General features: G+C 37.5%; 1 protein-coding gene across 14 annotated transcripts in view; it reads left to right on the top strand.

Moving 5' to 3' along the window:
* Positions 1 to 17,228, top strand: part of ncam1a (neural cell adhesion molecule 1a) — a 276,367-nt gene that overhangs the window by 246,363 nt on the left and 12,776 nt on the right. For 5 of the 14 annotated variants that reach the window (XM_016228771.1, XM_016228769.1, XM_016228768.1 and 2 more), the window contains 2 exons: positions 10,831 to 10,955; positions 11,953 to 12,133. In XM_016228771.1, coding sequence (XP_016084257.1) covers positions 10,831 to 10,955; positions 11,953 to 12,133 — 306 coding nt within the window. Of the gene's footprint in view, positions 1 to 3,947; positions 3,996 to 5,299; positions 5,303 to 10,830; positions 10,956 to 11,952; positions 12,134 to 14,423; positions 16,096 to 17,228 lie in introns of those variants that run through there. The other 9 variants (XM_016228766.1, XM_016228764.1, XM_016228767.1 and 6 more) reach the window with 4 other exon arrangements.

The following is a 17,228-nucleotide window of genomic DNA, read 5'->3' as shown; positions in this document are numbered from 1 at the left end:
AAATCAGAGAGAATAAATATTTAAGCTTGTTAATATTGACTTGAAGCTAAAATAAATTTGCATTTTTTTATCAATGTGGTTTTAAAGGGATAGTTCACCCAAAAATGAAAATCTTTTACTCTGCCTCATGTCGTTCCAAATCTGTATGACTTCCTTTCTTCTGCATAAATGGAGTAATTTTGGAAAATGTGTTTTTTTCAGTGCCATTACATTGAATGTGCATGAACTGGAGCTTTCAAGTTCCAAAAAAGGTGCGAAAGCATTAGGTAACACTTTACAACAAGGGTACATGAATAATCATGAACTAATGCCTAAATTAATACTTAACCCTTTGATGCACAATCTATGAAAACCCCTTCTAATGCACAACATGAGTCTAAAATGACCCATATTCATTTCCTATATTATTTCATACTTAGCTGGGCATTTTTTTGTTTTATCTTTTGAAATCAGTTTATTTCAGCATTTAATATTCCCTGATCTATAAATTCCATGACCCATGAATATTCAAAATATCTTTTTACAATGACCACAAATAAACATTTTATTTTTTTCCAAGGTTTTTTGTTACTATATCAAAATTACACACATGGGTCAAAAATTACCCATCGATGCAAGCATGATAAAACAAGAATAAAGACATTTTGTTAAAATATTTATTTTAGTAGTTTAGTAGTTATTTAGTTATGTTTGGTCCATATATGTTAAATGATGTAAATAGATAATAAAAGGACTATAAATAACCTTTATCATTGTTTGTTGTAATGGTGGTGTAAAGGAATATAGATGACACTCTTACGGCAGGTTTAATGGTTTTTATTTGATGATTTGTTAATGCATCATTGTGTCAGGAGTTTATTTTGAGGGCCCACAATAATTAACTCATTATTAACTACCCATACACTAACATGAACTCATGGCTTGTTAATTCATTATTTTGACATGACTTTACTTGCGGGGGCCCAATCATAATTACTTCACTGTTAACTACCTATTAAACTCAGCTACCTACTGAACTGTTTCCGGGCATTTCTTTAGGATTGTTCTACAAATATTCTTTGTGGATTTTGAGGTTTTATTTTTATTTAGCTGCTTATAAGTCACTGCTGGGGTAGTTTAAAGGGAAAGAGAACAACACAAAACAGGATCAGTTATTAGTGTTTTTAGTATTTTCTACACTTGATGAGGAGAATCAACTAATCTTTTTCCACCCAGTAATGTTTATGGCAAAGATGAAGATGTAAAAAGCTCAAATGTTTTAACAACAGTTATAAAATGATAGTATTAAATTATTTTCCTTTATTTCAAAGTCAGAGTATTTCTTATTCTTTCTTAAAGAGGCTGTTTGATTTAGTTTACCCATAAATGTTAATGAATGCATTAACTATCAAACATCTACTAACATGTACTGTAGTTAAGGCTGCCGTTAATCATGTGTGAATCCATATGACTCCAGTTGTAGTTAACACCTTTAATAATCATTAGTATTTGATGAATTAAGAATTAATTTAGGCATTAGTGCATGATTATTCATGTACCCTTATTGTAAAGTGTTACCAAGCATTATAAAAGTGGTCTGTATGACTTATGAAAGCTAAGCTGTGAATGTGAATTAAATCCTTCATGAGAGAGCCTGCTTGTTCATTAGAGAAGTGACTGGTGAATGAATCATTTGAATTTTGAGTTGGACCTTTGCGTTAAATCATGCTGATCCAGTTCTCAGATTCGGCACACTGAATCATTGATTCTGTAGCACTGGTTAACAACTCACTTGATTTACAGGGAATACATTTCATCACAAAGTACTGAATGACTTTCTATGATTCTTTTATAATGCTTTTATGGCCTTTTGACAACTTTAAAGCTCCAGTCTCCATCTGAAAAGCACAGCCTGTACATGATTAAAATTCCCTTTTGTGTTCCACGGAAGAAAGAAAGGTTTCATACGGGTTTGAATCAACACATGGGTGAGTATATGATGACAGAATTTTCATATTTGAGTGAACTGTTCCTTTAATCCTCCAAGGACTAACTGATGATGCTGTTAGCACTTCAGGCTCCTTTTGTCACCAAGTATCTAGAAGTTCCTTGAAATAAATTCACAACTGGTGCAGAAAGAAAGAGATTAAAAGACAGAAGCTCGGCACTATTTAGTCAAACAGTCTTTGAAACTCTAACATAGTCTGTCATCTGTCAGACACTCGGCTCACAAACAGACTGCGCCTCTGTCTAATTGCGTTAAGCTTAAAAGAGGAAACGGGATATTTCGCCCCCATCATATCATTACCTTCCACTCAAAGTACTTATCGTTTAACTCTAAGGCTTTGAGGTTCAGCTCAATGGAAGCCAGCCTTCTTTCAGATTAGATAGATGAGGGTATATTGAAGGTGATGATGTCTGAGTCACTAGCACTAATGCACTTCCAGGAAAATACCACACTTTGAATCGAGTGGTGTCCTTGCGGCTTGAGACGTCTGTGCTGTCACGCTCAGCTTGTTCAGCATTGACGTTTAAATACAGGTTATTATGTATGTCTCGGAGCCCGGTATAGTCGTAATAAGCGTTAAATTGTTTGTGCATGATCCAGAAGAGGCTGTTCTTTGAAATGTTGTTGCTGTCTTACTTGGAATGATGGTGTCATTTATATGTTCTTTGTACTTTGTACTCAAGAAATGTCAAATGTGGTGAAGTTCATTCGTTTTATTAATTACTAAGTTTAATATAGATCTCTGCTTGGTTCAGTAGCACAGACTCGAGCAGTTTAACTGTTAATCCAAAACACTGAATGTGTGTGGGTATATATATTTACAACTATTTCACACAGAATAAATTTTTTCCTTCCTCTGCTCTGCTTTTTATTATTTATTTATTTATTTTTGTATGTTAAAAAAAGCATTCAGAAATTTGGTTTCAGTACAATTTAAAAAGTGCTCACCAAGGCTGCATTTATTTGGTCAAAAGTACTTTAAAAAGTGATATTGTGAAGTATTATTGTAGTTTAAAATAACTGTTTTCTGTTTTAATATATTTTAAAATGTAATTTATTCCTGTGATGGCAAAGTTGAATTTTCAGCAGCTATTACCGCTCTTTAGTGTCAACTGATCATTCAGTTTCATTTCATTTAGTGTTTAATAAGAGTTTCTTATTATTATCAGTGTTAAAAACAGTTGTGCTGCTTAATACTTTTATGGAAACCACAATAGATTTTTTCATGAATAGAAAGTTCAAAATAACAGCATTTATAGAATTTTAGCTTAGTAATATAATATAGTATAAACAGTATAAATAAATAATACAGAGATATTAATTTCTTTTTCTTTTTTTCTTTTTCTTTTTTTAAATCTTACTACTGACCATAAACTTTTGAATAGTAGTGTTTATTACATGGGACTCACTGAAAAAAGTACTGACTTCTAAACCAACAGAGAATTCTTTTATTTTATAGTTAATTCAATAATTTGTTTTATAGTTCTATTTTAAGTATTATATTAACTAACTCCTTTTAAAACTAAACATGTATTCAGTGAACTTTTTAGCATTGTGATGTCTGTTTTGTACACTTAAAATGGCATTCTGTTTGGCATCATTTTAATTTACTTCTTTTCATTAGACTTCAGTTGCCTATGCCACACATCCAATTGGAAGACTAAAGTCTAATAAGATTAAATCATTTATTAAATAAATAAATAAATTTTGTCATTGCAATGTTTTGCAATGCCCTTCGTTTTCACCTTTGCATACTTTTGGCCATATAGTATACAGTATGTCTGTGTCTCTACACTGAGGAACTTTTCATTTGGGTCGCATGCACTTCTGCCTGGACTGGTTGAATGTTGCTGCGGTGTGATGTACACTAGTTAGTTGCTATGAAACTGTTGCAGCAGTGGCTATACAATCAGTACGGCACCACGGAAGCACATCTCACTCTGTTCTCACCATCTTCCAGTGTCTTCAGAGACTCCAACTTCCATTCCTCCAACCACTGCCGACCTTAGTGAGTATGCCGACTGTGTGCAGTGTCGTTTGCCACTCTTTATCCGCCTGCTACACGTTTGTTCGCCTCACCTAGACCATTGTTCTGAAGTCAACACGTTCGCAGTAGACAGACAACACACATCTGTGATAGAGAAGAGAGACCGTGTAGATGTTAGTGAGAGACTGGCATCAAGCCTTCGTAGAGAACCATCACTAACATTTGCTTGTAGACCAGCTCACCTGTCTAACATGACACTGCATGGTAGACATACAGGAATATGACATGCTGTTTTGTGCTAATGGTTTATGAACTCATGATGTGTGCTGAGTTTTTATGCCATTGGATGTGCAGAAAGTTGTAGAAGCAGCATAACACTTGCAGTTCTCCTATTGTGCACTCTGAGATATTAATGAGACGTGTTGCATACTGTCACAAATGTGGAAACTAATGGAGCTGTCTTCACAACATTAAGCAAAATTGTCAACATTAGCATTCTTAGGAGTGCATGACATCCGACAGAGATGCAAGCATAGATGCTTTTATAGAATTGAGAATTGCAGTAGAGGAACCATCATCATAGAACAACCTGTGTTTGAGTGCACAAGGGCTCATGGTTCAAATCTACGAACTTGTACAATCACCAAATTAACAAGAGACGTCTTAATGACGTTGTGTGTTTCTATACAAGGGAATTTTGATCCTAAACACTAAAACATGCTCTCTCACTTCCTTCTATCCTGCGAGAGACGCCACCAAGTGTTAGCATAAAAATAGAGTTACCATGACAGCACGGATTACACCTGATCTCTCGACAAACAGACCGCAAATTGGGAGGGTCTGAAAAGGTTTTCCGCTGAAAGATAGTTCCTTTCGGAAGACAGCTATTCTGTCTCACTCAGTCAGAGAAATGACAGGGTCTTTATCTTAGAAGTAGGCAGTTGTTTGACTATTGTCTGCTTAGTTGACATTGACTGGCAGGTTTAAGATTGCACCAAACTAAAACTTCCTCGGATGTCAAAGAAATTAAAATATAATAGTGTTTTTTTAAAGCTTAGGTTTTTAGGGTTGTATGAGTAGATAAGCGAACAAAAGATCTGTTCTTTTTGTATGATAATGAGTCATAATCAGCATGAAGATTTTAGACTTTCTAAATTGCTTGACAGCTACATTTTTTAAGGAATCCTGGTGGTTTACAGACACTCATTTCAAATGGCTTCAAAGTGAATGTGAATGCTAGTGCTTATTTGTATGTGGAATGTGCCTATTTGTTCTTTTTTAATTAGTACAGTTATCTGTCTCAGAATGCAAACTTATTTAGCCAGAAGGTCTTTATGAACTCTTTAGAAAGCTATACTACAATGATTTCTAGAATGATTCTTGAAAGTATATATTGCAAGGAAGATGAACATTTTGATTTTATTTCTCTTTAGAGAACTTTAAGCATATTTTAAGCAAATTTAGTTCATTTTTATTGTTCGTTTTTTTCCCCTCACAGTATGGAAACCTGTTTTAGCAGATGCTTTTATGCAGTGTGGTTTCCATGAGGCTTCAATTTATGAATTTTTTTAAAGATTTATTTTTCGCCCTTTATTACAATAGGACTGATCAGAACTGACAGGAAGCAAAGTAGAAGAGCGAGAGGGGGGGAGGATCGGGAAAGGTCCTCGAGTTGGGATTCCAATTCGGGACACCCGTAGCGCAACGGCACTGAATGTCGGCATGATGCCCACAACAAGGCTATTGACGCCGACCAATTTATGCATTTTTACATGTAACTTAAGTATCTGAAGGTGTACATTTGGCATCACATCTAGGGCCAGATTTACTAACAACTTGTGCCAGCGCAAACCGTCTTTTGGCATTAAAATAGTACTATCAGGATTTCCTAAAGATGCGCAGTGAAGTTGTGGACACAGTTATTTTTGTGCCTGACCTTATTGAATATGCATTTGTAGGAGATTCCCTTTCAGACGCAAAGTTTATGGGAGGAAAGTATTAAATGCAATTTACTAACATTTGCGCTCGTCAAATTACTGGTATTTGCGCCATTATTTAACGCCCAAAAAAGCATGCCTTAAAGCAGGTGGTAATTTGTGCTTCTCTTGGTAGATTACGCTGGTCATTATGGAAATGATCTGGCTGCATCTGTGTTCTTTAATGTGCGCATAATTTTCCCCTCCCATCGGCGCTTTTGGAGTGCATGACATCCGACAGAGATGCAAGCATAGATGCTTTTATAGAATTGAGAATTGCAGTAGAGGAACCATCATCATAGAACAACCTGTGTTTGAGTGCACAAGGGCTCATGGTTCAAATCTACGAACTTGTACAATCACCAAATTAACAAGAGACGTCTTAATGACGTTGTGTGTTTCTATACAAGGGAATTTTGATCCTAAACACTAAAACATGCTCTCTCACTTCCTTCTATCCTGCGAGAGACGCCACCAAGTGTTAGCATAAAAATAGAGTTACCATGACAGCACGGATTACACCTGATCTCTCGACAAACAGACCGCAAATTGGGAGGGTCTGAAAAGGTTTTCCGCTGAAAGATAGTTCCTTTCGGAAGACAGCTATTCTGTCTCACTCAGTCAGAGAAATGACAGGGTCTTTATCTTAGAAGTAGGCAGTTGTTTGACTATTGTCTGCTTAGTTGACATTGACTGGCAGGTTTAAGATTGCACCAAACTAAAACTTCCTCGGATGTCAAAGAAATTAAAATATAATAGTGTTTTTTTAAAGCTTAGGTTTTTAGGGTTGTATGAGTAGATAAGCGAACAAAAGATCTGTTCTTTTTGTATGATAATGAGTCATAATCAGCATGAAGATTTTAGACTTTCTAAATTGCTTGACAGCTACATTTTTTAAGGAATCCTGGTGGTTTACAGACACTCATTTCAAATGGCTTCAAAGTGAATGTGAATGCTAGTGCTTATTTGTATGTGGAATGTGCCTATTTGTTCTTTTTTAATTAGTACAGTTATCTGTCTCAGAATGCAAACTTATTTAGCCAGAAGGTCTTTATGAACTCTTTAGAAAGCTATACTACAATGATTTCTAGAATGATTCTTGAAAGTATATATTGCAAGGAAGATGAACATTTTGATTTTATTTCTCTTTAGAGAACTTTAAGCATATTTTAAGCAAATTTAGTTCATTTTTATTGTTCGTTTTTTTCCCCTCACAGTATGGAAACCTGTTTTAGCAGATGCTTTTATGCAGTGTGGTTTCCATGAGGCTTCAATTTATGAATTTTTTTAAAGATTTATTTTTCGCCCTTTATTACAATAGGACTGATCAGAACTGACAGGAAGCAAAGTAGAAGAGCGAGAGGGGGGGAGGATCGGGAAAGGTCCTCGAGTTGGGATTCCAATTCGGGACACCCGTAGCGCAACGGCACTGAATGTCGGCATGATGCCCACAACAAGGCTATTGACGCCGACCAATTTATGCATTTTTACATGTAACTTAAGTATCTGAAGGTGTACATTTGGCATCACATCTAGGGCCAGATTTACTAACAACTTGTGCCAGCGCAAACCGTCTTTTGGCATTAAAATAGTACTATCAGGATTTCCTAAAGATGCGCAGTGAAGTTGTGGACACAGTTATTTTTGTGCCTGACCTTATTGAATATGCATTTGTAGGAGATTCCCTTTCAGACGCAAAGTTTATGGGAGGAAAGTATTAAATGCAATTTACTAACATTTGCGCTCGTCAAATTACTGGTATTTGCGCCATTATTTAACGCCCAAAAAAGCATGCCTTAAAGCAGGTGGTAATTTGTGCTTCTCTTGGTAGATTACGCTGGTCATTATGGAAATGATCTGGCTGCATCTGTGTTCTTTAATGTGCGCATAATTTTCCCCTCCCATCGGCGCTTTTATGGAATTGTGCTCTAACGCTAATTTGCCCAGTTTAGTAAATCTGGCCCTTAGTATTTGACTTGTAGACTGCCGACCTTTAGTTGTGTTGGAAAACGCTGCTCCTCGTCTTTATCCTCCTCCACCCTTCTCAGCTACAGTCCTGGGCTCATATATGTAAACATCTCAGGCTGAAAGTGCTGATCTAGAATAAGTTTTTGTTTTCCATCCTGATGAATAATCCTAGATCAACATTTCAAAGTATTGTCTTGGGACTTTGTACACATGGGCAGTCTCTGCCTTAATGCTTCTCATTTGCCTGTTCTGTAGCATCCAGCTTCATGTCCAGTAGATGAGGCAGGTTTCTATCTGTAAGGTCAACATCACTGAGTTTCCTCTGCCTTTGGATGGCCTGCTCTGTTTCAGTTGGTTTGACAGCCCTATTGATGCTATTCAATCTGCACAAGCATTTATAATTCAATGTACAGTGCAAGAGAGCTGTATTTGAATCCTCTTATCGAAAGAACCACTCGCAGTCAGAGGAAATACTGCTGGTGAAGTGGATTCATAAAGCAATTTGGACCCTATTCTTACCCTGCATATTTTAAATGGGCTTCATGAGAGCTGATATAGGGACGATTTTTTTATAAGTGCTTTGATTTGTATTTGTGTTTCAAAAATAATAAAAAAAAACCTGTCCAGGAATTGCTTTATGGATCTATACACACTGTATCTAATGTTACAGAGAAGTATTTGTTTATAATTTGTTTTCTTTTTGTTGTTTGTGTTTCTGTTTGTACTTTTTGGTCTTAACACGTTCCATGTTTGTATAATTTTTTTCAATGTTTTGTATTTTCCATGTGACCCCTCCCCCCTTCCACTTTCCCTTCCCACCAATCATGTGCGTGCGTATCATGTGACTTTGTCATATGACTCTTGCATGGTGCTGATGATGTCGTCTTCGCTGGTGAACAGAAGGTAATTTTTGTTGATTTTATTTTGTTTTGTTTTGTTTCTTTTCTTTTTTCTTTTGGTCCGATTCCCATTAACAGTGAGAACAGACAAGTTAATGAGGGGAAGATAGAGGAAACACCCACCTAGTACCATCAGGGTTTATGAGCCATTTCATTTTTGAGTCATTCATCCTTTAGAAATCTCTCACTACCTACTTTATTTGGCTTTTTGAAAACCATTAGCCACTCTGCCTAGACAGTAATCCCAAAGCTTAGTCTCCTACACATGCTGCTAGGTGCTCTGCATGTTGAACTTCTTATTGATTTTCAATATATATTTTACTATACTGACATAGAAATCATTTCTACCCTCCCACTCCAACTCTACTTTTAGTAAATGATGCAACATTTTGAGACAATGTCCGAATATCTTTGAAGGAATAGTTCACCCTAAAAAGAACATTTGCTGAAATTTTACTCACCTTGTAGATGAGTTTGCTTACTCAGAACAGAAATTACTCAAAACAGATTTTGAGAAATTTAGCTTCTTAAAATAGCTGTTTTCTATTTAAATCATTTTTAAGCAGCCGTTAATCCAGTATTTAGTTACATGATCTTTCATTTTAGTTTGTTGATTTCAAGCATTTGTTATTATCGATGTTGAAAACAGCTGCTTAATATTTTTGTGCAACCCATGATTGTTTCGGGACACTTTGATGAATAGAAAATTTGAAAGAACAGCATTCATTTGAAAATTATTTTGTAACAATATAATCATAGCATTTTGAAAAATAAAATAAAATACAAAGAGCATTGCTACTCTTGATCAAATCAGTATGACCTTGCTTACTAAAAGTATGAATTTCTTTCTGGAAAAAATAAATAAATAAATCTTACTGACCCCAAACCTTTGACCTGTTGTTTACTATTATTATATTATATTATAAGAAGAAGAAAAAAAATATATATATACAGTATATACAGTATATCTCTATCTTGCGGATTCTGCCAGGTGCCAGGAGAATGTAAACTTATGAGCAGAACTGAATCCCAAACATCTAATCTAACTTGTTCATTATATTTCTTAGGTCAAACATTTAGATATTCTATTGTCTTGACCTGAAATTCATCTCATTTGTCATGTTTTATATATTTGGTGGCGTATATGCACCGTGTCGCATCAGTTCCTAATAGGGGCTTGTGTCTAGCAGCTATTTATGATAATGAATGGGAGCAGAGCACTGTGGCCTCCTCCCAGTCTCCTATAGTGACACAGGTAGACAGCTAACATCCCAAACAAGCGCCCACACATGCGCATATACCTTCCCCTTCGGCTGATATTATTAAATGTAATGGCTGAGAATCTCCAATCAAAGCATGGAGGATAATTAAGTGAGTTCTGTCATTAAGTAGTGGGCAAGTCGAGATAACGAGTTCCCCCAGAGACTGCATTACAGCGCCGCTCTCTTCCTCCATCACTGCCACCAACACAGGTCCAGCTCTCATTACAGCCCTCCACATGCCCAAGCGACTCAGCTCCACTTTTACAAGAGCCAAGCGCTTTCATTAATGTTCCACATTTGGAAGGATGGGAGGCAGAAGTCATCATTATGCTGCCAGAAAGCCTCTGCGATGAGATGTCTCGACAGTTTAGCCAAAAACGAGAACAGAGGAATTTAGACTTTGCTAAGTGACTCAACTATAAAGTGTTACATCTCATCCTTTGATCGTTAATTTAAAAAATTTTTGTGCATAGTTTAGAGGCCATGCACTGCTATATAACTTCCTTTTAAATTCTCCCAGCTGGCTCAACACTGTAAATTAATTATAAGCTAAAATTAGCCAGGATTTTAATTAGCTAACCTATTTCTGCAGTTCGTATTCAGAGATAAAGAATACCTTGTGGATTACAAATCAGCTGTTAAAGGATGAGGGGGCGTTCACCTGTGGAAATGTGCCTGTGTTAGGGCACATTTTGAATCTTTGCTGGGGTCTTCTAACAGTGTTTTTTTTTTCTGGCCGTTTTCTCCTCAGGGGAACCTAATCCTCCTAAACTGGAGGCTAAGCCACTGTCCACAGGCAACGAGATGAAGGTCCACTGGATCAAGCAGGACGATGGGGGCTCTCCCATCAAACACTATCTAGTGCGCTACAGAGCTGTGAGTATGATTGGGCATGAGGTAACACACTTAACTCATCCTGTCGTCTGAATTACTGATACCGCCGTTGCAAGAGTTACATGCCTTTGGAGAGGTAGTGAAGTTCGCGGGTCATTGACATAAAAGGAAAAAGAATCTAGTTTAAAACACATGTAGTGTTCTTAGAAATCGACTCTTTGTGTTGAGAAATTTTTTAAAATGTTTATTCAATTTTCAAGAAAAAATAAATGACATGCTCTAACAAAAATATTTTTTTATATATTTCCATAAATTAATTCCGAATTATGTATGGAAAAGACACAATATGATATTTTATAACCTGAACCAGTTTGTCATACAATGGTCAAATTATAAATTAGCGTAGTCGCAAATAAACAGAGCCGATGCTCATCAGGTGCAGGTCATCTACTTACGACACAGGTGCAAAATAGTTTAAGACATGCTTTTTTGGGCATTAAATAATGGCATACCAGTAAATAAATACCAGTAATTTGATGAGTGCAAACGTTAGTAAATTGCGTTCTGTGATTTGAATACTCTCCTCACATAAATTTTTCATCTGATAGGGAAACTCCTACAAATGCATATTCAATAAGGTCAGGCGCAAAAATAACTGTGTCCACGCCTTTTCAGCGCTAAATCTTCACTGTGCGTCTTTAGTATATCCTATTATAGTACTATTATTACTAATAGTACTATTTTAATGGCAAAAGAAAATTATTTAAAAATTAATATATTTTTAAATAATTATACCTGATATTTTCATGTCCCCCAAACATATCAAATTAAATTAGATTTTTGAAAATAAAAACATAATCCATAAAAGAAGTGTGTGTTGATTCAATGAGAATTAATTTTTTTTTGTATTTTTGAAGAAATTAGAAAACATAAATACATAATACATTAAAATGTTACATAAAAACACATGAAAATGAGCATTGTGCCATTGACCCTTATATACCATCCTTGCTTAAAAAGTGTCCACATGTGTCCATAGAAGAATCGCCAGGACTGGAAGCCGGAGATCCGCCTGCCCAACGGCAGCGAGTACGTTGTTCTGCGAGGTCTGGACTGGAACACGGAGTACGAGGTCAATATCATTGCCGAAAACCAGCGAGGACGATCTGAACCTGGCAAACTCTCTTTCAGGACCTTGCCAGAACCCACCGCCATCCCAGGTACAGCCCACCCCCTAACCCTGAAGCACAGCCACTGCCAGCCAGAGCGGCCAACAGCCCGACCGCCTCAACCCAACCCCTGTTAACCCCATCCTACTAGCAGGTCTTGTTGTGGATTACACAGGCCACCCTTGTGTCAATTCAGGTTGTGGCCTGGCCTCCCTCTAGAGAGTAATTTGACACAATCTAAGAGTAATAAGAGTGCAGAGTGCTAAATGTCTGTGAGAAGTGGCCACAGGTGAAGACTGGAGACCTTCAGCTCCTCTCCAGAGCACTGACCCCTCCGGCAACCTCCCCCTGATTCTTGCAGCTGGCTTTATTGCTCGTCTTGGAGCGATTGCAGATGATATCAGCGGAGATGAGATTTTCTATTTGGCACTCGGGAGGCAAAAAGCCACAGCAGGTCCGTTAAACCATCCACCCCCTCCAACACGGGCTCGTTTGGTCTGTGCTCCATTGGCAGTGCTGTGTTTTTGTTTTCTTGCGAGCTGCTTCCCCACTGATAAAAATTGGCCCTTAGATCATCCCTCTCTCTATTTCCTCGGTCTCTTTCTCGAGGCTGAACTGAGGCTCAGTTCAGGCTCATTGCGGCAGACCGATTGAATTGGGCTGACTATCTGCCTGCTCTCAGTGGGGATGCATCCTCTGGTTTTGCATGATGACGCCTCAACAGGATTAATGGTTTAATGCTTTACTGAGGACCTAACAGGCATCTGCCGGTGCATGGCCAAGAGACCTGCTTTTTCTCATCCGCTTAGTGGGAAGCAGCCATATAGCAGTGGGAGCTTTGGATCTCGGCAGATTCAGATGGATAGAAATGTCCCTTTTCCCATCTCGCCACACTTACACATTGCAGAGTTGTTAACCTCAATGTGTAACATGTGGGAGTTCAAAAAAAGCTTTATTTTAGCGCAACATCTGCATTGCATCAGCTGGAGCAGCTGCTGTTAGAAACGATGGTCCAAAAACTGCTGCTCAGACAGCGATTCACGCTTCTCTAGAATCTTATATTCGGACCAGCGTGTGGGAGATGGGTTAGAAACCCTTAAAACTGTCTGGACACTATTATTATCACAAGACATATCCCTTCAGCTTGCAGATGGTCAACACGTCGAGTTTGGCAGGAATTAAAATAGGGAGCCAGTGGATTTCCGTGCGTGGTACGGGTAACTGGTCGAGCTCAGCCCTGGCCGCGCGACAAATGCTAAAGCTCTACTTCCTGTAATCCAAATCTCCCCGGCTACAGTTGACATGGAATAAAAGCTGTTCTAATACAATGCCCATTAACGTTTGTGCAGTTTAAGTAACATCGGAAAAATCATTCAGTCATCCAGCTCATTATTACACCGTATTGCATCATAACCTGTTTGTTTTCGCCTTGTCTTTTGACTGGGCAACATTTTCCCTGGTGTTTGAGACATAGAAATATGAAAGCCTATTTGTTTCCTAATTTCCTGTAGAATGTTTTTCTTGATCTGAATTAATTATAAGTAATTTAAATGCAGTTTTCTGGAAGCACTTGTTTAAAGCTGATGTGTGTATTTTTTATTTAATAATATTTCATTTTAAAAATCTCTGCGCAGTAGAAACAATTATAAATAAGCCACTTGTAGATGAAATTCTCCAAAAAATTTAAACACTGTCTCTGTGACCATTGGCTTTGGGATGGGACTATCTATTTGACAGAGCAATTGCAGTTCAATTACACTTTTTGTTATTAATGCTGCAATACAGTTTTAGAGGAAATCGCACACTTCACCTTTAAAGGGAGGGGGGATATGTAAGATTTATCAAAACTGCCTGCAAAGTATATACGCAATGTCAAATACCAGGAAAGTTGCCTGATCCGTGTTTCTTGATTGTCCGTGTCTTCGTGTCCTTATCATTCCATATTTCCCATCATTTGACTATCGTTGTCCTTTCATTCTCGACTTGCTGTCATTGCTGTGCTTTTAACATGCTACCGCCTTCTTACTTTGGTTTTTACTAACTTGCTTGAACTTTCCTTTGATTAAACTTAATTTTCTGTATTTGACCTATTCTCTGTCTCTCTCTCTTTTTTCTCTCTCCCTTTCTCCCAATTTCTTTCCCTGTTTTTTCCTTCCCTCCTTCTTTCCCTTTTTCTGTCTCTATGTGTAAAATCGGACATCACCGGATCACCGCATTTTCAAACACGCTCTCAAAACTTTATTTTTTCCCCATTTTTGCCTCTATTTTTTTTTCTGTGCACTGTCCATGTGGTCTTCGGGTGTCTTTTTTTGGTGTGGTGGTGTGGGATGTGTGGTCTCAGCAACCCTTGGCTGCTCCTCTGTGACGTACGCTCTCGTCACTCTCATGTTCTCCATGCTGACTGTGCTAGTGCTCTCATAAACTGGGGCTCACCAGAGGAGAGGAGCCCCGTCCACTCTTCAACCACACCCTTCAGTTTTCTACGCCTTTCTGATCCTCTCGCAGGCTAAACAAACAAACAAACAAACAAAAAAGAATATCAGTTACATGTATTGGAATTAAGCAGAGTGTTCGGTGCTTGTATCATTCTGTTTTCTTTTTTGTTTCTTGTCATTTTTAGTTTCTTATTCATGTTATGTTTAAGCAAGGCAACGTTGATGTGTTTGAAAAGATGTTTTTCAAACCATGGACTTTTTGGGAGTGTTGTAGAAAATCTTTCCCTATCAAGATGCCTGATATTAATCTTGATATAATTATTCTAGGGCCCATTTAGGAGATAAAAAGTCCTTATTTTCATTACCTTCATTAATTTTAAGTTTCTTATTATTTTGTTATTGTTGTTATTATTATTAAGATATTAACTAATTTGGAAGGGTGTTTTTAAGGAATAGGCACCAAGTTTGTGTGTTGATATGGAAAATGTGTTTTTTTGTGACAAAATGTACATAATTTTAGAAGATTCAGAAAATATATACTTTCTGTAATGGACTTTTATTTACATTTTCTTTTCTCTGCTTCTTACTTGAAAAGACCATTCAAAACTAATGCTACTGCAGTTAAACTCATTCACGTCAATAAGTGTCATTTTCAAAAGTGTAATTTAATTATGTTCTGTAATACATTTTTTTGTATACACGTACCAGTATGGTGTCATGCAGTAATCATTGTAGGTTTTAAGAAAATACAGTAAGCTAGATGGATTTTTTTGTTTATTTTGTGTTTTTAACAAACGCAACATGGATTCGAGTCGAAATCTCGCCGCAGCGAGTTGCATGGGACCGTAATACGTGGCCGTTTCATGTCTGTCCCATGATTACATGGTGCTCAATGTCGGTTTGGAGGGACCCACGGAGCCTTTTACTTTTAAAGGGCTGGAGTGTTCTGCAGTACTTCTGATTGACCATCTCTACTCTGAAATGCTAAATTCCTTAAGGCTGTTTTTTCTTGCTTAGACAGGATTTAACATAAACACCCCCCAGACTGAATTTTAATGCGAAACCCACAAGCGTTCTTGTGTGCATGGCACCGCCTCCGTTGTAACTGTATAAATCAATTTTGAACATTAGCGATGGACAGATACAGGTATGGACGTCGACTGACCTCCAGCCGGCTGTCCGTATTAAAGAAGATGGTGGTCAGTTTACATGTCCGAGGCTGCCGTATGCCATCGAGAACGGAGATACGAGTGTCATTATTATGCAAGACCTATGCAGGCATTTCTTAGGAGGGTGTCGTGTAAAGTGCAACTAATGTAATTAAGTGTCTTACAGTATAAAAGCTCATATACAGTATATGGCAGGGTTATGGAAATAAATGGGGGAGTGAATGGGGGTCGTTTGTTCAATAAAATGGAGTAGCATTTGTTTCCCATTTTGGAATGGATTCTCATGGTAATAAAGTGATGCGCCCTGGAGTTTTGACTCCTGGAAACGCATGTGCCAATCAGTTTGTCGGGCTCATCATTCATATGCAGGTGCATCTCTGTCCTTAATCATTGTGTGTTGGTGCTAGGTGACATTTCATCAGAAAAGCAGCACCTCGTTTGGTCCGTCTGGGAAGCTTAATGCCACTCCGGATGGATCATCAGCTTCATTCAGACTAGCAGAACCAGAGGCAAAATGACTTGAGAATCCAAACTTGGCACCGGCAGAAGTGCCACTTGTTCACACTTATCACTGAGAGTGACTGGAGACGGAGGCAAGTGCCAAGTCTGGAGGTGTCTCAATAACCTGAGAGTCTTCAGAACAGACTGAACATTTGTAATGACCGTGCCGTGAAGGTTAAAATGGGCTGTTAGCAAAAAGTCACATTTAGCAGATGCCTCTGGAGCATTTAAACAGGATTCTGGTGAACTGTTGTAGATTTTTACAAATTGTTATAACACCTGCAGTTTGATTTTGATCCTGCAGTAGCTTTATTTAAAACATTTATATGTAATATTCAACACAGGGGTTAAAGTTTGACTGGTTAGCATTAGCTAGCTGCTAGCCCCTGCCATAACCTCATTCTGAGGACATAAAACCTGCTTTTACATTGATGGCTATGCAAAATTAACCACAAATTAATTTGCTAGTATGTCTATTACATAGATTGCTGCAGCTAAACGACAAAACTAGGAAGACTAATTCACCAAGAGTTTTTCCTACACTCTTAAAAGTAAAGGTGCTTCACGATGCCATAGAAGAACCTTTTTGTCTAAATGGTTCCATAAAGAACCTTTAACATCTGAAGAACCTTTCTGTTTCCCAAAAGGTTCTTTGTGGCAAAAGAAGGTTCTTCAGATTATACAAAGGTAAGAAAGAGATGGTTCTTTAAAGAACCTTTGACTGAATGGTTCTTTGTGGAACCAAAAATGGTTCTTCTATGGCATCGCTTGAAGAACCTTTTGAAGCACCTTTATTTTTAAGAGTGTAAACATAACTTGACAATACCTGGATGATTTGTTGTACAACATGATTTAAAAAATAAATAAGTGTTGTCAATTTACATTTACCACGGACCTTGTTTTACTCATAAATTGAAAAAAAAAAAAACATTCTCTAGGGAACCCATAGTAAATTAGTCTTCTGAGTTTTGACATCACTGCTGCAGCTCTCTAAATGTACATGCTGTTACAAGTCACATTTACAACTCAAGTAATTTGCTT

The sequence above is a fragment of the Sinocyclocheilus grahami genome, unplaced genomic scaffold (assembly GCF_001515645.1).
Source record: "Sinocyclocheilus grahami isolate Dianchi unplaced genomic scaffold, SAMN03320097.WGS_v1.1 scaffold344.1, whole genome shotgun sequence".
Lineage (NCBI taxonomy): Eukaryota > Metazoa > Chordata > Actinopteri > Cypriniformes > Cyprinidae > Sinocyclocheilus > Sinocyclocheilus grahami.
This window is presented reverse-complemented; position numbering and strand designations above follow the sequence as displayed.